At 30.0% G+C, this 23,724-nt stretch overlaps 2 protein-coding genes across 6 annotated transcripts in view; one reads left to right on the top strand and one right to left on the bottom strand.

The window, feature by feature from the left end:
- LOC129919442 (uncharacterized) overlaps positions 1-22,342 on the bottom strand; it is a 472,931-nt gene extending 450,589 nt beyond the window's left edge. The window contains exons 1-3 of one of the 2 annotated variants that reach the window (XM_056000316.1): positions 21,886-22,342; positions 21,713-21,809; positions 21,476-21,656 (exon numbers count right to left, since the gene is read on the bottom strand). In XM_056000316.1, the coding sequence (XP_055856291.1) occupies positions 21,523-21,656; positions 21,713-21,809; positions 21,886-22,296 (642 nt within the window). In that variant the 5' untranslated portion in view covers positions 22,297-22,342 and the 3' untranslated portion in view covers positions 21,476-21,522. Of the gene's footprint in view, positions 1-21,475; positions 21,657-21,712; positions 21,810-21,885 lie in introns of those variants that run through there. The other variant, XM_056000317.1, reaches the window with a different exon arrangement.
- The window catches only part of LOC129919437 (mucin-2), a 113,011-nt gene that overhangs the window by 73,776 nt on the left and 15,511 nt on the right, over positions 1-23,724 (top strand). For all 4 annotated transcript variants that reach the window (XM_056000308.1, XM_056000311.1, XM_056000310.1 and 1 more), the window contains one exon: positions 2,812-2,901. In XM_056000308.1, the coding sequence (XP_055856283.1) occupies positions 2,812-2,901 (90 nt within the window). The remainder of the gene's footprint in view (positions 1-2,811; positions 2,902-23,724) is intronic.

Raw genomic sequence — 23,724 nt, 5'->3', positions numbered from 1 at the left:
AACTGTGCGTGATATCCAGCCATCTACTGGACAGGCCTTACAATTATTCAGTTCAGCGTTCCGAAAACTGTCCAAGACAGAATCCGTCTTCATGACATGCTGCTGAGTTCAATTCTGCTTAAAATTTTTGCAATGTTAAGTCTCTACGTTCAATTCTAAAGTTGTTTTAATACCAGTATTATTTTTTATTGAAAAGAAAGACAAGTTAATTACTTCTCTTAGTCTATTCTCTTTTTAAATGATGTCCCTCAAGGGAGTCATTCAGGTCCTCATATATTTGTATTTGTACCTACGATATTGAACTGATTTTTACTTTCGATGACAGGTACTAGGTATATATCCAGTTATGCATTCGTACAAAAAAAAATGTTGAGGTAACAATTTTCCATGACATTACGATGATAGAGAATGCCAAAAAAGTGGGTCCCAGTCTGTCTGTCTGTTAGTCTGTCTCTCTGTAAACGGAGCTACAGCTTAAACGGATGGACCTATTAATGTCAAACTTGGTATGTATGTAGCGTTATTTGGCGACTCTTCATAGGGGTTTTTGGAATTAATTTTTTGGGTCAAAAATAACGGTACCTACTTGACATATTGTCGCCCTAGTATTGAAGTGCCGTATACGCCATTTTTACATTTTTGGGAAATCGCATTTAAATGTTCGGAAGATAATTGCGAAAGAACTAACCGCTGGTATTTTTTGATATTTTAGTATGATATATGTATAATTAAAATGTGTCTTTTATATACATGTTATTGGACATCTGCAATTCGTTTAGTTTTCAAAATATTTAAATTTTTGTCCAAAATGAGTTTGCCGTATACGCCATGAAAATCAGAAGTTTCTTTTATTCATGTACACGTACGTCAAAAAAAAAAACATAACGTTCGTCAAAACAATTTTCAAAATTTTCTTACATTGCATGAAAAATTTGACGTAAATGCCAAAATTTCTTGTTTTTGTCAAAACAATAGTGAATATCTCGGCAACGAAAAAAGATAGAAAAAAACGGATAGCAGATTTAAAAAGATCAACTTCGAAAACATAAGACTGCATACCTAGTTCAAAAAATGCAATTTGGCGTATACGGCACTCCAATACTAGGGCGACGATATACCGATTTTAGTAAAGTTGAAATTGCTCAAAAACGATTTTGTTTAAAAAATTCAATTGTAAGTTTTAAGACAAGGTCTATCGTCTAATGAAAACATTTTTTTGAAAATCATTTTTAACGGTACCTAACATAGAACCGTTTTTTTAAATCCGATATTCTCCGAAACGGCTTATTCGATTTCAACGAAACTTTTAGTGAAGAAGCATTCATATAATTTTAATATAAACCAAATATAAAATTTTGAAATTAATAAATTTTTGGATTTCAAAAAAAAAAAAAAAATTGAAAATTTTCGAAAACATTTTTTAAAATTTTGTTATTAGATTTTGATTAATGATTTCTACAAAATGGCATACAAATTTTATTTTAAAACTTTTTTTCCAAAAAATTATTTATAAAAAATTAGTTTCTTGAGAAACGGCTCTAACGTTTTTGAAATTTTTTTTTTCTAAAAATGCATCTTAATATATCAATCAAAACTGCATACTTGTTTTGGAGGGCAATTTGATTTCAGATTTTGTTTTATTTTTATTTTTTAAACGAATTTTATGTTTTTTTTTTTTAATTTTTTTTTTACCTATATATAGTACCTACCTTTCCCAAATTTCTATATAAAAAGTCTTAAAAATTTAAGCAATTTGAACTTTAAGAGCAAGCTCGTGTGACCCAGTTGTGCATTTCATTTCTTAATGTGTTCAAATATTGAACCGTTGTTGTGGTGATCTAAAATGAACGTTTCGCTATTTTCACCAAATTTAGGCGTCTTCAAAGAACTGAATTTGCATAAATTTGTCAATTTTTTCAGGGACTAATGGTTTTTGTTGTTGAAACCTGATAATTGTTTTAATATGATTTCTTTATCCATTTATTTTCAAAATCACCTACAATTTGTATATTTTATTTACATATCTTCCCTGACATGACCTGACGATTAATTAACTTTTTGCCATTAAACGTTCTTTAATGACAAGCTTTTAATTATTATTTTTCTTAACCAATAAAAGGTTTTATGGTAATTTATTTGTTGTTTGATTTTTATTGAAATTCTTGAGTAAACAAACAAATCTTAATAATAAATTAAAATCAATACAAAATAATCGTAAAATAAATAAACCCCTGCTGCGGGAGTCTAAGAGGAAATAAAAAAAAAAAGCTTATTCTAACATATTTGGATAATTGAACCCATTTTATTGATCACATTAAGCTCATGTCATAATAAAATATCAAACAACACAATATTATTACACTCCATATTTATTTTACAAATAAATATAATCAAAAATTCCTTAAATTCATTCTACTAATTTAAAAAATAAGAGAACAAAAAAAAACTTTAAACCTCGTTAAACTTGAAACCAAGATCAATTTAACGATTAAAAAGATCGTGACATCGTTATTTTTGTGCGATATGGATCATGGGCATTCCACTTCCCTTAAATGAATACCCATTAATTCTCACTTGATTCACTTAAATGACCCATTATCCGATCAAACATCTCCGACTAAGTATTCAGCACTCATATCTTGCAAACTTATATTCCATTTATGAACTTCAACTTGTTTGGCAAAGTAAAGCTCTTAAATTAACTTTAAAAACTTTTCACCCACAATTTAATTCATTTTAACTAATAAATAATTTTAATCTTTATCTTATTTTAATTTTTTTTTTTTGTATTCTTCTTATTTTTTTTTTAAGATCCATCACATTATGTGCGACCGCCAACCATATTGGATATTATTGCCGATCCTTATCTGGATCTGTAGCATTGGATATGGAATAAGCCAGGTGAGTTTTTGTTTCTATGTGCGATCTATAATATGCTCGTGTCTATTAGCTAAAAAAAAAAGTAACCATCATAGAGAGGCCGTTTGGTCCATAAAAATACCAGTAACTTACTGAAGTTCGAAGATATACATTTAAAGATACATACCTACATAAAATTGTAATGGCTATTTAAATCATAGAATTTATTGGATAATTTTGGGTTTTACTTATTTTTTTTTGTATTTTTTTCAAACATTTATGCAGATGAGCGGCGGCATAGTTTTTATCTGCGAAATGCATCACCAAATATGACTTTACGCATGGCCGGATTTAATTTTTAATATTTCTTAGGTCCATGGATCTATTTTTGTAGGAAGTCTTTATTGAAGTATACCCCCATTCTTTTTGATTAATTTTCTTAAGAGAATTATATTTTTTACTAAGCATCATAATATAATAAAAAATGAATGCGTTCCACAACATATTTTCACCACAACAGCTTCTGACCAAAATTTCTGACTTCATCATAAAGGAAAAGGGTTATGGTAGGAAAAAAGTCCTTGTCTGGCAGATGACAAGGTCAAATAATTCTGATTAGAAAAAGAAACTGTGGAACGTAAATTATACGCAAACGCTTTTCTGAGACTGTTTCACTTTACATCAAATGAAGTAATATAGAATAATGCATTAAGTTTGACATCTTCTTTTGCGAATGAAAGTTTTTTGATAGATAAATAAATGAAATAATATTCCAGCCTTCATTAAGATTCTCCAATTCCAATCACAAAAGTTGTAATACAGACATTAGCATGTACTGGAATGCATTAATTTTTCATACTTATGAGAATCGTTCTTAGTTCTGTATAAAAACTATGATGAATAAAATTTATCTTCAACAAGTTTTTTATTTTGAATATGAATATTTCACTTGCCACCGAACTTTTGTATGAAAATCGCTATTTCGGGACTCTTGAAGGACGTCTGGTGGGGGTAAGGCCGTGGTTAAAACGTCTGGGAAAAATTTTTTTTTTTATCAAGAGGTAGTTATAATGTTTTAAGAGGACGTAAGGGGAAAGAAAATTTGCTTAACTCTTTTCTGAAAATGCATTTCATAATTTCAATGACGTCTGGTAGGGTGAATGCCGTTAATAAAACGTCTCTGGGACCCAGATTTTTGTAATCGTGGTATTTTTCCTGATTTTTTGGTATACTATACTTGTGGTTATACCTCCGACATCAAAAACTGATTTTTTTACCATTTTCGGGAACGTCTGGCAAGCGTAGGTAGGTAGGTAGGTAGAGATGGCGGTCAAGGCAAACCATGTTTGATTGACCCAATTAGCGCAGGATGCGCCGTTTTGATACCAAAACTTATGAAACCTGTGAGTGATAATTGGATTTATTTGAAATACATTTTTTAATTGGTTTTTAAAAAAGGGAAAAACAAGTGTTAGGCAGTCCTAAATCCACTTTGTTGCATTTAGGAACGAGATCAAGTCTTTGATCTTTGATTCTGAGATGTTATCTATGACATTAAAGAATTCGCTCCCCAGAGAGAGTGCTCTATTCCTAGCAAGGGCGGGACATTGACATAGGAAATGGTAGACCGTTTCTTTTTCTTGCTGGTCCAAGCAGCTGCGACAGTAGGTATTGTGCGGTATACCCAACTTTGCTGCATGTTCCCCTATCGGCCAATGTCCTGTACACACCGCAACGATTCTGCTAATATCTTTTCTGGGTCTAGAGATTAGGTCATATGTTTTGGATTTATTATAGGTGGGCCAGATTTTTCTGGATATGACGCAGCTAGTCAAGTTGTGCCACCTATTGTTAGCTTTTGTTAGGTATTTTAAGAAGATATCGCCCTTCATGACTCCTATGGGAATGTTGACTATTTCTGCTAGTGACTCATGAAGGGCTGATCCTTGCCTGGCCAGTTCATCCGCCTTTTCATTGCCTTCAAAACCACTGTGACCTGGGATCCAGATGAGAGTGATTGTGAGGCTTTCACTCAGCAATGAGAGTTCCTCTCTGCACTGCTGAACCAATTTGGAGGATGTCGTGACCGAAGCAATTGCTTTTATAGCTGCCTGACTATCTGTTAGTATAGCTATATTTTGGTTTTGATTTGGATATACTCTAAGTAATTTGCAAGCTTCTTTAATTGCCAGCAATTCCGCTTGGAATACACTTGCAAAGTTTGGTAGTCGAAAGGATTTTGAGATATTGAGGGATTCATAGTAGACACCCGAACCGACCCCACAGTCCATTTTTGAGCCATCAGTGAAAATGCAGGTGTCGAAGCCTCTCGTCACAATGCCCTCTTCCCAGTCTGATCTCGACGGGAAGCTGACCTTGCAATTCATTACAGTATTCAAAATAGGGGTGCAGTAGTCCGTGGGTGTCAGAAGCATATCCGATGGTATTAAATTTGTTGTGTCACTGTGACCAAAAGATTTTGCCTTCCAACTACCTGTTTCTTTTAGCCTCAAAACGCTACAAGAGACCTGGTATTTGATATGAAGGTCTATGGGTAAGAGGTGCAAGAGAACGTTTAGAGCCTCCGTGGGGCACGACCGGAGGGCTCCAGTCGTCCCTACGCTTGCTGTTCTCTGGATTTTCTTAAGTTTGTTGATGTTATAAGCTTTACTGAGTGCAGGCCACCAAACAATGGCGCCGTAGGTAAGAATGGGTCGTACAACCGCTGTGTAAGTCCATAGAATCATTTTTGATTTAAGACCCCATTTTTTCCCAAAGGTTTTACTGCAGGCATAGAAAGCAATGCTCGCTTTTCTAACCCGCTCTTCTATATTAAGCTTCCAGCTCAGTTTAGTGTCCAAAATTACACCTAAATATTTGGCGCTAGAAGAAAGTGATAAGATTTGGCCGTTGAGCTGAGGTAGAGGGAAGACAGGGATTTTGGTTTTAGTTGTAAAAAGCATCAGTTCCGTTTTACTTTGATTAACTCCTAGGCCACAGCTTGTAGCCCAGTTGCTAACTTTTCTCAAAGCCGTGTCAGTCATTTCACTGATCACAGGTAAAAACTTTCCTGATACAAGTACAACCAGATCATCCGCATATGCCACTGCCTTCACTCCACTTCTCTCAAGCTTCACGAGGATATTGTTCATGACAAGGAGCCATAACAGTGGGGAAAGAACGCCACCCTGAGGCGTACCCCTATTAACGCATTTAAAACAGTTAGAATTTCCTAAGCTTGCTTGAATTCTTCTCTCTTTTAGCATTGAAATAATCCAACTTCTGATATAGTCTTCTACTTCAAAAGTCACTAGGGCTTCGAGAATAGATTCGGTTAGGACATTGTTAAAAGCTCCCTCTACATCCAAGAAGGTAGCTAGGGTATATTCTTTAAAGTGTAACGAGTTCTCAATTGTTCGAACGACTTCATGGAGGGCTGTTTCCGTAGATTTGCCCCTCATATAAGCGTGCTGCGAACTGGCTAGAGGACATCTTTTAAAAATGTCTCTAATATGAGTTTCTAAGATTCGTTCTAAGGATTTAAGTAAGAAAGATGTTAAACTTATTGGCCGGAAATCCTTCGCGGATTCATGTCCGCATGCAAGCGTAATGCCGCGAAAAAAAGTCTGGGACCGAACTTTTTGAATTCAAGGTATCGCCTCCTATCGGGTCTACATGAATTAAAGCAGTTATATACTCGACACAAAAATCGGAAAAAAAGCATTTTTCAACTTCCCATAAACCATAGAATGCCGTGAAATAAATCTGCCAGACTTTGGAATTCTTTATCAGGCCGCTACTACCTGCACAATCATATGACCCATTTTCGGTTATACCTCCACTCCCAAAATCTGCTCTGGGCTCCAAACCAAAAACAGTAGATTTTGAAAGTCCATATTTTATCCAATTTTAGCCGTATTCAATTTTTGTGACCATTATCTTGAAAGATAAAGTGTCTTCTTTTCTCCTTTACATTTTCAATATCTATAAATGCTCATGCTCATGCTCAGTAAAAACATCAAAAATTTCGTTTTTTTCTCTTTTTTTTACAGTTTTTCTTAAGTTTTTTTACAATATTTCAATTTTAAATATTTTTAGAAGGATACACATCGATAGGAAATTTAATTATCTACAGAAAATTACTTAATAAAAATTTTCAAATTTGGCTTTCTTTTGAAGTTATAGACAAAAAATTAAAATGTAACAGAAAAAGTCGAAAAAATTGATTGTTACAAAAATGGTCATATCTTTATAATTTATCCAAAGATTTTGTATAATTTATCCATAGATTTGGAAAAAAAATTATCTTTTTATCTTTGCCAGAAAGTGTACTATGCATGAAAAATTTAAAACTATGAGGATTCAAAAGATTTTGATTTTTTCTTTCAGTAATAAATTTTTTTTTTCAGAAAATTTCTTTAAATGTTTTAATACATTGCACTTAAACATCTGGAGTGACCCAGAATTATTCCATTATTTGTTGCTTATTTACTCAGCTTCCAGGTGCCGGCTTTTCTGTTCAGATTGGTTGTTTATTACTCAAGATATACCCCGAATACTAAGTAGGCTGGAAAAAACAACGACAAAAAACTTTGAAAAATTATATCTCGAAAACCTATCCATCGTAATTTTTTTCAAGTGATTTGCGAGTTCCTGAGGTCAAAGTACGTTAGAAAAATATAGTTGGATTGAGTGTCCATTTTTGGCTGTAAACCAGTGTAATCAAAGAGACAAAAACATAAACAAGTTTCCATCTACAAAACACTTGTTTTAACCATTGAAAATTAATAATAGAAAACAAAATTTTTAAATACGAAAAGTTTTATGATTGAAACCAAAAAACCCAGTAAAAATTGTCCAGGTGAATTTACATACACATTTTCAATTAATTAACAAAAATACAAAAATTTTAAGCCGGTCTGATGAATAAAATATTTAAAAAAAATTCATCCATCATTTTTGTAAAAAAAAAAAAAACGATTTTTCAAAAAAAAAAAATAAAATCAAACCTAATAATCAAGAAAAAATGCAAAAATGAGTTTTTGTTGTTTTGACAACTATGCAACAAAGTTATAGTCTTTTGGCATTTTTTTTAAATCTGTTGATTCGTTTAGATTTTAGAAGAAAGTGAAACATTGAAAACCGTAAATTTTGGTCCTCAAATAGTTGAAAAATTCACCTTAAATCGTATCAGAAGTTTGGGCTGTAGCTCGACAGACAGAATTACGTGACTTACTTTTTCACATTCTCTATCATTGTTGTATCATGCCTCATTGATGTGATTTCGAGTTCGATTTTTTTATGAACTCTAAGCTTGCCCTTAATTATCCATCCGTTTAGAAAAAAAAAATGATTAAAAAAAAATAAAATTTTGTATCATTTTCATCATTCAGGTATTTTTCTCTTACTTTTTTTTCTTCAATACCATTTTGTGTCAAAAACGCGTTGTAGACTTGCTTTAAATTTTCTAATATTCGATCGAAAAATAAACAAAATCTAATTTTTTACAATTTTGTAAATTTACGTTCCACAATCCATATTTCTGTAATGAAACCAAAATTTGTCAGCTCGCTTCACTTTCTAGAGAGGGATCTTTCGTTCCTACAATCCACAAATAAAATATTTTGATATAACTGTCAGAGACCCCTTAGCCAGTTTACTTTGCACTTTGACCAATACAGCACTGCACTCCCACTCACTAAGTGTTTTCATGCAAATAATGACTTGCATTATGACGATGCGATGGTGGTATGGTGTAGCTGAGAGCTGAATCGTCTGCTGTCGCTTCACAGTGTTTATATTTTATTTTATTTGTCCTGTGAGATTTTATCGATAAGATATTGTCAATTCATTTTGTTATTTATTTTATGTTGCATTTTGATTTATCTTTTTAGAATTTATGGGAGGTTGTGGAATGAGAATTATTTTAATTTATGAAGTTGAGCAGAGGTACTTTTGGTTTATTGAAAATTAAACAACAAAAAAAATGTGTAAACGAATAATTTATCTGTTTCTCAGGTTAGTAGACATGTTTGCTTCCGCATTTTAAGTGTAAAATAAATATTGCAAATTTGTGATTTATTAAACTTAACAAAATTGACAGAAAAATAATTAGTTGCATGTCACATAATAAATAAAATTTATGGAAGGTAATAGCCTATTAAGATGAAAAAAAACGATCGCCACGAAGGAGAGGTAGGTCGTAAGTGACATGTCGAAGATTGACATTTAATTAAAATGCCAACATTTTTGTAGGTATTTCGTTCTTTTTATTTTATTTTATTTTTAATGAAGGAGAAGATAATTTCCGTATAATCGCCCACACATTAGTTTTGGTATTATTAACTAATTTTATTTACATACCTTTCAGTGAGTAAGTAAATAATTGGTTTATCGTGTTTTATTGGATTGATTTTAATTCAACTCAATGATGCCAATAAACCAACAAAGTTTATTTAATTTGCAAAGCGTGTTGAGGTATAAAATGTTTATGCTGCCGGAAATATGCGATTTTAGAAGTGATTTTCTTCAAAAACTAATTCTACCTGTCTGTAAGGCCTTCAGTCTTTTAAATGAAACTTGAATTGCAAGCATAGTTTAATTAGGAAGACGATAAATGGATAAATGAATAGAAAAGAAGATTGTTCCCTTTTAGTTTAATTAAACTATTAATTTCACAAAAAAAAAAAAAAAAAAAAAAAGTCTGAGAATGATTCAGAGATTTTTCGATATTTTGACCATAAATCAGTCAAACTACACTTTTTTTGACATTTATTATTAAAAATAAGCAAAGCCTTTGTTTTTTTAATAAAACTCAATTAGCATGGGAATTAACTTATCTTTTTTACCCACAACTGTCACCATAATTCATTCAAAAATGTAAATTTCTTTTTCAATCTAAATCAAAAACCCATCACAAAATTTTGTTTAAAAAATATGTTCAAAATTACGCGTGAATACACAATAGTTTGTTAGTTCTATTTGGGGAAATAAAAACTATTTAAAGCATTAAACTAAGCGACCTTCAGCTTTAATCACCCGGCTAGTTTGGGCAGAATAAGTCTTAAATTCATATATTCTACACACAAATCAACTTTAAGTTTGCAATAAAAAAACTAAAATTAACAAAAAAACTTTAGTAATAATTATGTGTTTTTTATGATTTTTTTTTTCTTTAAGATATGCCTATTTTGTGTGATTTAATGAATGCAAAATAAACATAATTAAACTTGTTGTGTGTGGTTTGAAAGAAGAATTTCCCATAAAATGATGCAAATTTGTTGATTTTTGTTTGTATTTTTTAATTATTATTAAATTTAGTGGATTTGACTATAGATAAATAGATTAATTGTGAGAAGATTTTGGGACAATGGAATGTGCATTCAATCACTTTTTTTATTTTTAAAGAGTTGAAAAACATGATAGTTATTTTAAATGATTTAAATTTACAGTGTTGTTTAGGTATCCACAGCTAAAAATTATTGCGAAATATTTAAGATTAATGCATGATTTTTTGCTGCTATAGAGATTTTTAAGCACAATTTAACTAAAAAGTTACTAAACTTATCCTTGAATGTTGAGAGCATGGACGCATTGGACTCGAATTGCAGACATCAGTCGAAGCCTTGAGTCACAGATTTTGGTCGCAGTTTTTATTCGCAAATTTAATTTCTGTTTAGCATTTTCAGCGAATTTACTTTTTTTTTGCAAATAGCTACTGTTTCTTAAAGACACTCTAGATTCAAGAGTCTAGAATTCTAAGTTTTTGCAAATCTAGTTTTTTTTCACAAGTTTTGATTTTATTTTGCTTTGCGATTTTGAGCTTATGTGAAGTTGATTTATTGATTTTCTTTATATTGGAGGGTGTATTAAAGATTTGATTTTTCAGTTTTCGGGTTTCTTGATTTTAAAACTTTGAGTTTTTATAGGTGTTGTTTTTTTTTCAGATTTTGAATTTTTGGATATTCTCGATTTTTAGTGTTTACGATTTTGTTTCACGTTTCCTTTAAAATGAGTCATTACAGACAATCAACTATTGTCGATGTTTTAATACTTCCTATCGAAAGGTTTTCTATTCCCTATGTATCATTACTCATTTTCATTAGTAATTGATGTGCATTAAAAATTGGACAAATTAAAACACTTACATATATGCTGCACTTTGTGTCAATTTCTTTGCAGGTACTTTTTCATGCTTGAAATGCTTAAAAATAAAATAAAAAACAAAACTATTTAAAAAAGTACGTATACACCATAGTGCACCTTTTTTAACTTGCTTTTTAAAGTTCAACTAAACTAAAATATTTTAGAAAATTTTATTTTTCTCAAAAAAGGCTCCAACGATCTTATTAAAAAAAAAGTTTTAATACAATTTTTTTTCGAAAATCATTAATATGGGTAGGTTTTACTGCCATACAAACTAAAAATTACTACAAAATAGAATACCAATTTAAGTCAATTTTTTTTTTTCAAAAAGTTTATTTAAAGAAAATTAGTTTTTAAAAAAACCGCTTCAACGATTTTGAAAATGTTTTTTCTAATAATTCATCTAAATAAAAGAAATTAAATTGCATACTTGTTTTGGATTTCAATTTGATTGAAGTTGTTGTTTTACTCATTTGAAAAACGATTTTTATAAATTTTTGTATTACATTTACCAAAAAAAGTATAAAAAGTCTAAAAAAAATTAGCAACTTGAACTCTTGAAGCAAGTTCGTGCAGCGTTTTAATTTTGGTTACAGTCTTCTTAAAGAATTATTTGCTAATTCTAAAACTTTTTTTCATAGTGTTTTTTTTAAGGCATTATTTATTTATTTATTTTAAAAAATTGTTCTTAAAAACAAAATTTGACTTTAAAAAAATAAAAAATATTTCGTTGAAATTCATTGAGTCATTAATGAGAAAGTCCAAAGTAAAAAGTAAAGATGCCCAAATAGTTGTTATTTTATATTTGGGACAAAAAAGCATTTTTATTTCTCTATGTTTTCACCTTCAAATATAAAATCAAAAACAAAGGAAAATCAAAGTCATAAGTAAACCAATAATAATGGTAATCATGAGTAATAAAAGAATTTAAAATATAACAACATTAATTATGTTTGACAATCTTAATAATAAATTGACAATCCACAAAAAAAAAAACTATGAATACCATAATCATAATGCGTTTTCTGCATTTTTTATTAATTGGCTATGCGTGACATCGAGATGGCGTTGTAGGTAAATGCCTTCTTCATTATTATTTATACACAAATTATGATATATCGTGTCTATTGGTTACAATCCGATGGAATCTTAATGACATATTAATCATAAACATACTCATTCATAAATATGCAATAAATTAACTTCAATCAAAATGGTATGTTATTTAATCTTGACTTCTTCAGTCTTCGGTCTTCAGAATATACCATACAAAGTCATTTAAAAAAAAAGACAAACAAAAAAAACTGCCATTAAACATTCTTAACATTCGAACTTGTATCATAAATTGTTCAACCTTTTACTTATATGTTTGTTTGTAAGCCAGTCTTTATAACTATTTACATGCAAATTGGTATATAATATAAATACCTATTTTATTTTAGTACCTTTAACATAAAAAGCTTTAGCAATAGTTGGTACTATAAGACCACTCCTTCCTCTCTAAAAAAAAAAACAATATCCACATTGCAAACTTTTGTTATCTTTGTAAAACCATCGTTTTTTTTTCTGTTTTTGATGTCGTAATGGATTTAACATGCACATTGAACTTAACTTTTCGTGAATTTAAAAATGCACTCAATATTACCAATGCGACATGAGTTGCGAAAATAAAAAAAAAATCTACCAGGAGCAAAAAAAAACCAATCGTTTGTCAAACTCGTGATTATAAACCAATTCAATATGCATTTGGAGTTAAGACCTCCCAAGGAGTGTTCATGGTTTTTTCATGCAGATCAAACCACAAAAAAAAAATCTTGTAGTTCAATTTTTTATTGCGAGTTTTTTGTTTCAAAGTCTATAGCACCTTGCGCCTTGTGTGCTCCTTCAAATTGGCAAAATCATGGTTAAATGTTTCTTATTATACTGTATACCATCATCCTACGCCTCCGCATTTTTTTGGTTTAACGATTGAAAAATCAACATGAATAGAGTCTTGTATAACCATTTATATCGATATCATTACCGATATCGGTTTTATAAATGGATGAGTTTATCTAATGTCAAACCTAATGGGGGTACATTTCAATGTGAATTGTACAAAAAGTTTTTTACATTAAACTTGACATTAAGAAGCTATAGAAACCTAGAGGAAAAGTGACTGGCGCAATTCTACTTTTCAGTTTGTTTCAAAGTTGCGAAAGATCAGCCGAATTCTCTCACAGATGAACTACAATTGAATACGTTCCACAAAATATTTTCATGGCATAATGGCAGATTCTAAGCACAGCAATTATAAGAACGTTCCACAATATGATAAGCCGTAAACATTACATTGATAAATACGTTCCACATACGTTCCAAATCCTGAACTGATAAACTTTTAAACATTGCCTGAAGTGGTTTACATTATATGCGATATAAATACGCCTAAAAATTGGTTGGGAATAAGTCGAAAAAGCTAAACTATTCAGTATATTTATTTGGAACGTGAGTGGAACTTGTTGAACGGTATGTTTTTGTATCTTGAAGCTTTTATATCAAAATCTTAAAACCATAACAAAAACATCTTTCACAATAATTTCTCGTAGTTTTTTTTTCAAATGGTCCAAAAAAACTGCAACGCATCACCATCATCTGATGAATGAACGAGACGCTTCGTTGAATTTTCTTTAAGCAATTTTTCTTATTGCTTCAATTTCACGCTCAAATCAGATGCAGACAAGAAATACCTCGCATTCAGATAACTGCAGCATTTTCACATTTTTGTTTTTTTCCTTCTTCAATACTGAAATACATATATGCGAATGCGAAACATGTGTCAGATAAATGTATGACGTATTGCCAGAGATTATATACTCTTCATTGTTGTGGCGCCAAAATGAATAAAATTTTCATTATTTTTGAATTCAAAATGAAGGGATTACCTCGATTGACATTAAAATTAATTTACATTAAAATAATCTTAAACAAAACAAGATTTTATAGTTTTGTTATGTTAAGTTTTCAAATAAAATATGTTACATTTTGGTGACTAATCCTAGAGGCTAGTATTAGCGCCATGTTTATCGCTGAGCTGTTTTTATTAAAAAAATTTAATATCTTCTTGAGGATAATTTTACAAGAAACTACTTTTCAGGTAGACAAAATATAGTCAAGAGTTCGTGCATATTGGTGATAAAGAGACTGGTGTAGCAGTGAATTTCTTCCTCTCTGAAAAATATTTTGTTTATCGTTTTTCGAAGAAAAATTGTGACGTGATAGGCACACGGGTGCGAATTTGGTTTATACTTCTTCATGTCGCTAGAACTTTTTTCGGTCAAAATATTTTATAGAGAATCAAGTATGAAATCGATGTAGAATATTCCGTGAAATTCGAATTTTTATTCACAATTCCGAAAAAAAAATTTTTTAACCCTTATAAAGAGACTTTTTTGTGACCACTTTTTTGAAAAATCGTAATTTTTTTATTTTTGTCCTGCTAAATTCGCACCCGTGTGCCGACAGAGGGTTAAATATGAAATACATGTATTTTAAAACGGCATGTTAAAAATCATATGATCTCTTTTTACCAAATATTCAATATTCAAAAAAATTTTATGAATTTAATAGCTTTTTATTTCACTTAGAGCCAATTTTTCAATCTTCTAATAAACAGTCAGTTAACTGTTCGGCGAATAAAGTTATTAGGCTCATAAACAATCAGATAAAAACATTGAATTTTTCAATGAAGAATAATTTATTCTACAGAATAACAAAAAAAAAATTGTCAAATTCAAAAATATTCAAAATTAAACGTCATTTTTATTCATGATTGTTTTTGTTTTCTTGTGTTTCACTGTATTTTTTTCAAAATTATTTCAAAACAGCTTTGAAAATTGACATAATATTTTTATTGAGATTATTCCTTAGAATAATTTTTATTCCTCTCTGAAAGAAGCAGATAGTTTTATTCTTAGGAATAAGCTATATCTGCGTGTTGAAAAATTGATTTTTTCTCTATCCTTAGGAATAAGTCCTAACTGACTGTTTAACTGACTATTGAAAAATTGGCCCTTAGGAAAATTGCTTGAAAGGTAGGTGACTTTTGATAAAATCCCATACTGACTTATAATTTTTGGTTTTGAGTCCGCCTTATTGAAATTCAATACTTTCCACCTGAAAAACCGTGATTGTAGAGTTTGTTTCATGTCCGTACTTTCCACTTATTTTACATAGATACAGATATGGTGTTCCTTAAGGTAGCCACTTAGGTCCTCTTCTCTTCATTATCACTTTAAACGTTAGCAAAATGCTCTTTAAAAACTCCTTTATCTCATTATACGACGACAATACCAACCAAGTTCTTGAAGACAAGGCAGATGACTTTCCCTTTGTTCAATAAAATCTGGACAATTTCTCAGTGAGATAATTAAAATAACTGCATGGAGCCAAATAAAACAAAATTCGTATCAATCATTTTTTATGTTTATTAAAATTATCAAAAATGTGTTTTTTTTTTAAATAGTTTTTCTTAAATTTCTTATAATATTTTATTTTTTTTTATTTTATAAAAGAATTCAAATTTATAGAAAATCAAATTTACTGCAAAAACTTTCTAAGTAAAAATTTTCAAATTCAGCTTGCTTTTCAAGTTGTAGACAAAAACTCGAAAAGGAAAAAAGTCGATTTTTTTTATCGTTACAAAAAATTTCATATCTTTATAACTTATCCACAGATTTTTAAGAAAAGTGTCTTGACTACACGTTCCAAATTTAAAACTACGAGGATTTGAAAAAATTTTAGTTTTTCTTTTAGTAAGAAATTTTTTTGTCAGAAATTTCCATTAAAAAGTCGATTTTTAAAAAATGTTTTTATTCATTGAATTTTAACATCTGAAGTAATACAGAAAAAGTTATTCTAACTTTGAAAAATCATGTCTCGCAAAAGTATCCATTGCAATTTTTTTTAATGTGATTTCCGAGTCTCTAAGATCAAAGTACGTTAGAAAAAATAAAGTGGTTTTGAGTGTCCATTTTTGCTGTAAGCCATTGTTATTTTTGAAGCATTCAGTTCGTTCCAAAAATTTTTTAAATTTGATGTTGAATTACTCGCACATGCTGATGAGCTGAGAAATATAGACTTTAAACATTTTTAAGAATATTACATTTTAATCGTTTTGTACCAATTAAATTTTTCCTAGATCAAAGAATTAATTATTACGTTCTGACCCTTAAAGGTATTTCTAAAGCTTTTTTTTGCAACATTTAAATGCAAAAATAATTATCAAAAGAAAAATGATAATTTTAACCCCACCCATTTATCCGCTTGTCAAACGTAACTCCCATTTACAATTTTTCCATCTGCGTTTGGCTATAATTACACTAAAAATACCGACAAAAAGTCAAAACAAGAAAAACCAAACAGAAAAAAAACTTAAACGCCTAACGCACATTAATCTTTCTAACAAACAAACTGGCCTTAAATTGTTTTGTTCCTTTTTTTTCAAATTCTATTCTCAGAACCATGTAATTATATTATCACCCAAAGACGCACCATACTTTAGGCCTAAAAGTTTGAAACAAAAGCCACAATTTGTAACTCTTTGCAAAATTTATTTTTGTAGGAAATATAATGTTGTGTATATGCGAACGGCAATGTGCCGCCCTTAACCTTAATTCTATCTTCGCTATTATAGACTGCAACTATAAATTCTTTGCCTCTCTTAGCTTCTAGACGAATAGTATACGAACTTGTGTTTATCTGATTCTAAAAGTTGATTTTCTGCAACTTGCTTAGAGACGCATAAAAACGCAACATCCAGGGTCGCCGTTGGAGTGCCAACGAATGCCGGTCCATGAGAATTGGTTTTTTTGTATACAAAATTACGAGAAACAAGTTGTGTGGCTATTATCTAGAAGCCTTTATCTTCGGCGCCACCTTTAGCTTCTAGATTTTGAGAAGATCACACTTCTGTTTTAAGATAAAAATGTAGATAAACTTATCTGAATCAAGAACGCAATGTTTAATTTAACTCGAAATCTGATTGAAAACACTCTAATTGAATTCTGATGTTTTTGACGCCCAGTTTTCTAGAAATTCCACTTCCACTGACTCTTTTATAAAAGACCCAATTGTTAGACACAATCCGGTCTGAGAGATGATGACTTTAGCGAGGTGTGAGCCTAGGAAATTTCCATATTACACATCACACAAAACAACTACCGCTCCCAATTTTTACAAAATGCTTATGGCTGACGGCAGAATCTTCTTAATAATCGGCTAATTCGACAGACTTTGCAATTTGAGTTGGTTCGAGACGTGCATCTTGTACAGATTTGTTTATAGTATTTTTTTGTGTTGGTGAAGTGTGACGATACCGCGCAGCGCACATTGGGGAAAAACAGGAAGGAATGTGTAGGAGATATGGTAGCTCGCAAAAAAAAGACATTGCAAATTTCTATAGACAAAGAGCTGTTAATGGTAATGTGCATTTTAAAGGTCGGACATAAACTTGTTAGGTTCCTATTATACATTAGCACAAACTCTGACTCTGAGGCTAATAATATGGAGGACAACTTTTTGGAGGTCTTCGGAAGTTCGTCTTTTTTTTTTTTGTTCTCGGGTGTTGAGTTGTAGGATGATGATTGTTGGCGGTAAATGACGTCGTTTATGGAAATTCTATTGTGGGCAGCAAGAAGTTTAGTTGAAATAGACAGTAAATCCAATTTCTTTATTGGGTTTGACAGAATTTTTTAAATTCTTTAAAAAAAAAATTAGATCCAAAAAGTGTGTTAATTTGTGAAGTTTTATTTTAATAAATGTATTTTGTACTAATTCCATATCCATCAGTGTAACATCTCTTATTTTACCGGAAAAAAATTCCTAGATCTTTAAAATTCATATGTAAAAAATCAAATAACCGAGGTTCACTGTGACGTATGCGTAACATTTTTTCTTTGAAAATCTTAAACGCAGTTATTAAACTAATTTCGATCGCTAACTAAAACTTGAAACCGGTTAAATATTTTAACCATTCTACTACCATTACTTACAAAAAAATCTAGTACTTTTAAAAATCTAGTACTTTATTTATACAGTAACCAAAAACAAACCTTCAAAAGTAAATGCATTTTTCATGCTATATTTTAATTTATGTTAAAAAATAATTTGAGTGAGTAATTGTAAATAATAATTAGATTCAAGTTGGAAGCACCTCTACTCGAAGTTTCAACAAATGATAATTTAATATACCTCTGTTTAATATCATTTATAAGGTTGAGTGCAATTAATTTTTTTGTTTAACAAATTAACATACCTCCGACAAATTTGTTTTGTAGATGTAACATTTGACATTCCACACAAACTCTAAAAATTACTTCAAGATGTTGAAATTTTCATAAAACATATTCAAAGTAGATATACAACAACAACAATTTGACAAGTACACATGTTTAATAAGAGTCTCCATACTACTTCTTGTATAAAAAAATACAAGTGGAACATTTAAATAATTGTGTCATGGTCAAGATAAATACAAATAAAAAATATAAAGATGGCATATGTAATAGTTTTTTTTTTTTTGTAAAGAAAAAAAAAATAATACACATCAACGTGATCTTTTTCTAATTGAGACTCATAAATAATAGACTTGTTATTCAAAGCCTTAAAAAGCAGAGTCTCTTAATGCCATTGCGTGATTTTAGTAATTCAAATTCTAATTTAAAGCCCATTCATGATAGAGTTTATACTTACTAATATCTAGAGAAAAAAATAAATTGAATCATCGAAATGAATGTCTTACGGGTGCACACAAAATTTTATTGGGTCTTTATTTTTCTTAATTAGTTCATCACGATTGAGAAAAATAGATTTATATATAATTGAAAAAAAAAACATCCAATTTTCATTTAAAAATATTAAAAATTTAAAATGTTGTTGTTATAATTTGTATTTAAAAATCATAACTTAACCCACTCACCGAATTCCTTAAGGATTAAGTTTTAATATAGACTATATTTAAATATTAACTTTTAATCTTCTTAAAAAATATTAAGAATATATTAAATTTACTTCCGCAAGCCAGAATATTCTAATATGAGTTTAATCTGAAATTTATTCGCACTGTTTATCATAAGCTCCACCTACAATGCGTAGGAATTTTTTTTGCGGTTAGGTGATTTACCTTACTTTTGAGAATTTTTATTTACCTAGTTTAAAATTTCAACAACAATTTCTTGTGAAAAATGGATAACTAATAATGAAAAGATTCGTTCTTAATTTAATATAGATTTAGCTTGTTTTATCCGAGTGAAGTGAAATAAGAAAAAAAGTTTTTCTCAAAAACAGTTTAAAAAATATCAATTTTGGATTTAAAAAAAAATATTTTTTTTTAATCATCTTTTTTTTAACGGATTAGTTTATTTTTTATAATCAAAAATTTGTTTATTAATTATTATAAAAAAATATCAATTTTGAATTAAAAAAAAATTTTTTTTTGAAAAATAATTTTTTTTTTAACGAGTTAGTTTATTTTCTTGAAACTTTATTTTGATAAGTGTATTAACAATTTCTTCCACATCAATTTTTTAATATTTGAAAATTGGTATGTACAAAAAACATTTCTTAAAAAAACGGCTCCAAAAAAATTAAAAAAAAATTGTTGTGCAAAAAATCTAATAACATACCATATTTGGAGTTTAAAACCATTTTTTTTTCGTAATTTTAAAAACAACTTTTGATGCTATTGTACATTTCATTTAAAATTAAATTCAAATTATTCTTTTGTTCTATAAAATGCTTTAATTTTCTTAGCAATGTTAACCCCAAGAGCAAGTACAAATTGAGTGGATCATTTCGTTTTCGTTTCGTATCTCATTTATTTCATTTGGAACATTAATGGAAATCTCTTAGTTGTACTCGTAAATATGTACCGTTACTTTCTTGTTCAGTACCATTAAAAAAGTGAATAACCGCATCAAAGTAACGAAAATATACGATTTTCTACAAACTTACGTACAACTGGGTTGTAACATTCCGTTTTATGAAAAACTTGAAAACGGACACAACCCCGAAATTTCGAATCCAGAATCCCGAAAATTCCGAATTTTGAATGATAGATACATTTCTGCTTTCATTTGCACAATTTTATGAAATTAATGAGTACCCGTTACCGACTAAGAACATAAGTCCGTACATTATTCAGTATTAAATGTCATACACTCACTTCATAAAGTTTTTATTGAGTACCTAGAAACTTAATTCTCGTACTGATAATTCTGAGTACTTATTATTGTACTGAATACACTTTTAACCTCAAGTGAGGTAAAATAAATAAATATCCAATATTTATAAAATGTTTGGCCACAAAAATCTTGGATTGATTGATGTGTGAATTTAGTTATTCAAAACGATGGTTACAAATGTTATGTACAATGTACTCATATCACAGCACAAGAAGTACAATCTATCATCACTTGATGTTATAAATAATCTTGTTTATGTTAGAGTGCCGATTTTTGTGCAGTACATACTTTGAAACTAAACCTCTATACGTAAATACTCAGTGCAAAAATCAAATTTAGAAATCCAGTACAAAATACGGTACATAGATTTTATAAAATCTTAGTTTCAAGTACTAAATTCAAAATAAAACTCAAAGAACTTTTGTTATTCTGACAATATATTTCCGGGATCGGGTCAAAATTCTGCTTTTTCAGCGAAAATTCTGTTTTTCAAAATTCCGCTTTTTTTCTATTCTGTTTTTCAAAATTCTGCTTTTTAAAATTCTGCTTTTCAAAATTCTGCCAGCATTATATTTGAAAAAAAAATTCTGCTAGTTCTGTTTTTTTTTTTTATAGCATATGCGCTGGCTAAAGAAAAATACACCTCATTAATGTAATTCAACATTGGTATTTTCCTAAATTTTTTTATTAAATGTCGCAAATATTTTTTGAAATGCATATACTGACTTTCTTTCAAATAAAATATGTATACTAATTGGAACCGATGTTGTATATTCCTTTTCTTATTCAAATTTTTGAATATTCATCTTTATTTGATAAATTAATAAATTTTTAGTTATCTTCGGAAATGTTTAATATTAAAAACCTTTTCTTAATATTTTCAAATTTATTCATTTATAAAACAAAAATTAATTCGCATTTAAAAAATGACAAATTATGTGTGTAAGTAATCAAATAAGCAGATAATTTTTCAAAAAGATGATTTTACAGAATTCTGCAAAAAATTAAAAAAGGGTTTGGAAAATGTTTAAAAGCGCGCGCTTTTTAACATTTTCCAAACCCTTTTTTAATTTTTTGCAGAATTTTGAAAAGCAGAATTATGAAAAGCAGAATTTTGAAAAACAGAATTTTGAAAAACAGAATTTTGAAAGCAGAATTTTGTTAAGCAGAATTTTGAAAGCAGAATTTTGACAAAAGAATTTTGACCCCGGCAGAATTTTGACCCCAACCCTATATTTCCACTGTTAAACAGTACTTATCAGAAAATATGCTTAAATTGCTTGAGCTGTGAAATTGCTTAAGCATGAATCGCATTTGCGACATTTACTGCATCAGTACCAGCGGCATATTCCGCAGGTGTTGCGTGCCTGTAACCGTATTGGCCGAAGACCATAACGTCAGTAACTTCTAATTTGCAAAGATAGAAGTCATCTGAAAAAACGAGCATTTTAGAAAATCTTTCAAAGTCACAATTTTTCAAAACTTACGATCGGGAACAGGAATTTTAGGCCAGTGGGAAGCAGTTGGGTGACGGCTTAAGAATGCTTCCAAACCACGAGCATGTTCATCAGTTCCTTCTTCCAACTAAAAAAAAAAAGAGTTTCAATATATACATTTTACGCTCATTTTCAACCGTTTTTTTGGATTTTCAAACTCTTACCCTCTTAACTTGTCCTGTAATCAAAGTTCTGGCACATTTGTGTGACCATGGATCATCACCGCGCTTATTGCATTCACCTTCTTGAGCATCGGTAAACATGAAACTGATTTTGTTGTCTTTTCTAACATCCCTGGCAACCTTGTCCACTCCCATCATGTAAAAGTAAATTTCTCCAGATGAATCAGCTCCAACTTTGCTATCAGCAGTTGACAAAAGATTAACCATTGGATAACCAGTATTTGCAGAATCTGACGAAATAGTTGCCACTGATGCCCAATTAGCTTGATGAACTAAGCGACGTGCCTCTTGGGCAACATTCAAGTCATCAGCTCCAGGACGTTTTCCTCCAGCTGGACTAGCATTGATGGCAATAGCCGAGAACAAAACTCCAATGAGTACGTATTGATACATCTTGAGAACTAAATGTTTTCAAAATCACAACTGATGATTGAAGTGTAGCTGCTTTGGCTTTTTATAACGATCCGGGGATGCACTCTATGTCTATTTTTTTTTAAGTGAATAATCTTTTGAGTTATTGAATTGTTGTTGTTTTTGAGAGTACTCTTGTTGATTGGGGGGAATTCTCAGTATATGTAAATAAACATGGCAGGTGAAGGTCAGATATACGAACTGAATAAATACAAATAGAACACTTGCAGCGATACTGATACTCAATTCTGGGAATTAAAGGGTTGATGTTGATACACATTCAAGATTACGGAATGGCTTTTGTTATTTTGTTATTTTTTTCTTTTTTGCTCTTGACTACCGCAATAAAAATAATTCTTATTCTTTTTTTTTTTTAATAAAATATCAAGTCATGTCACACATAATCTTCAATCTTATAGGGTTGATATGAAGACTTGGAGACGCTTACAAGCTCACGCCAGATGAAATGACTTTGCAAAATTTTCCTTCTGGAGTCTGGACTCTCTTATTGATAAGGACTAATTCTGGTGAAATTTGAATTGATGTTTTTGAAAGTGAAAATAGTTTGATTGAACTGGGGTTCACAATGCTTTCAGTGCAATGATTTCATGTTCAATCGTGTTTGTAGATCAAGTCTGGAATTTAATTTGAGATGATTTGAAATATTAATAACAAGTTTGAACATTTTACATTTTACACTCTACAGGCTTTTGTTTAAAGGCTAGTATTCACATTTCGTAAAATATAAAAATATTTTCATTCCACAACAGCACGTGAAACGAGTTTTTGAACCAAAGGGAAGAGGTTTAACCTCGAATAGAAGAACTAAGAAACTAAATGTTGGGAGACACAAGTAAATTAAACTCCAAAATTATTGTGGAACGTATTTTTCAATCCTATTTAATTGAATAAAAAAAGACTATTTTTCACTTTTCAAGAACATGTCTTCGTGGATAGAAGGGATGGAAGACAAGGATCGAGTGTAAATTTCATACAAAATAACTTGCGTTCCACAACTTCTTTTCTCAGGAAAAACTATTTTATTGAAAAATTTTGGAAAATTTCAGGTATTGATCAAATATCAAATATCCGGAACTTAGTAATATTGCTCCTTTTGTATTGTGGAACGCATTTATTCTTTATTTGTGATGAGATAAATACCTACCTGCTAGTTTTAAGATGTTGTAGGATTATACTTTGGAGGATAAAATTCAGAGAAAAAACAACTATTTTACGTATGACAATATTTTAAAACTTTTCAATTTGTGTAACTTATTCAATTTTTATTTCAAAGAATGTGGATTGCTTTAAGTTCCACTTTTTCTGTTTTTGAATAAAACTAAACTATTATCAATTTTAACACAACTTTATATAGGTATTTGTTTCGGAATGTGGAACGTATTAGAATTT

The sequence above is a fragment of the Episyrphus balteatus genome, chromosome 4 (assembly GCF_945859705.1).
Source record: "Episyrphus balteatus chromosome 4, idEpiBalt1.1, whole genome shotgun sequence".
NCBI lineage: Eukaryota > Metazoa > Arthropoda > Insecta > Diptera > Syrphidae > Episyrphus > Episyrphus balteatus.
This window is presented reverse-complemented; position numbering and strand designations above follow the sequence as displayed.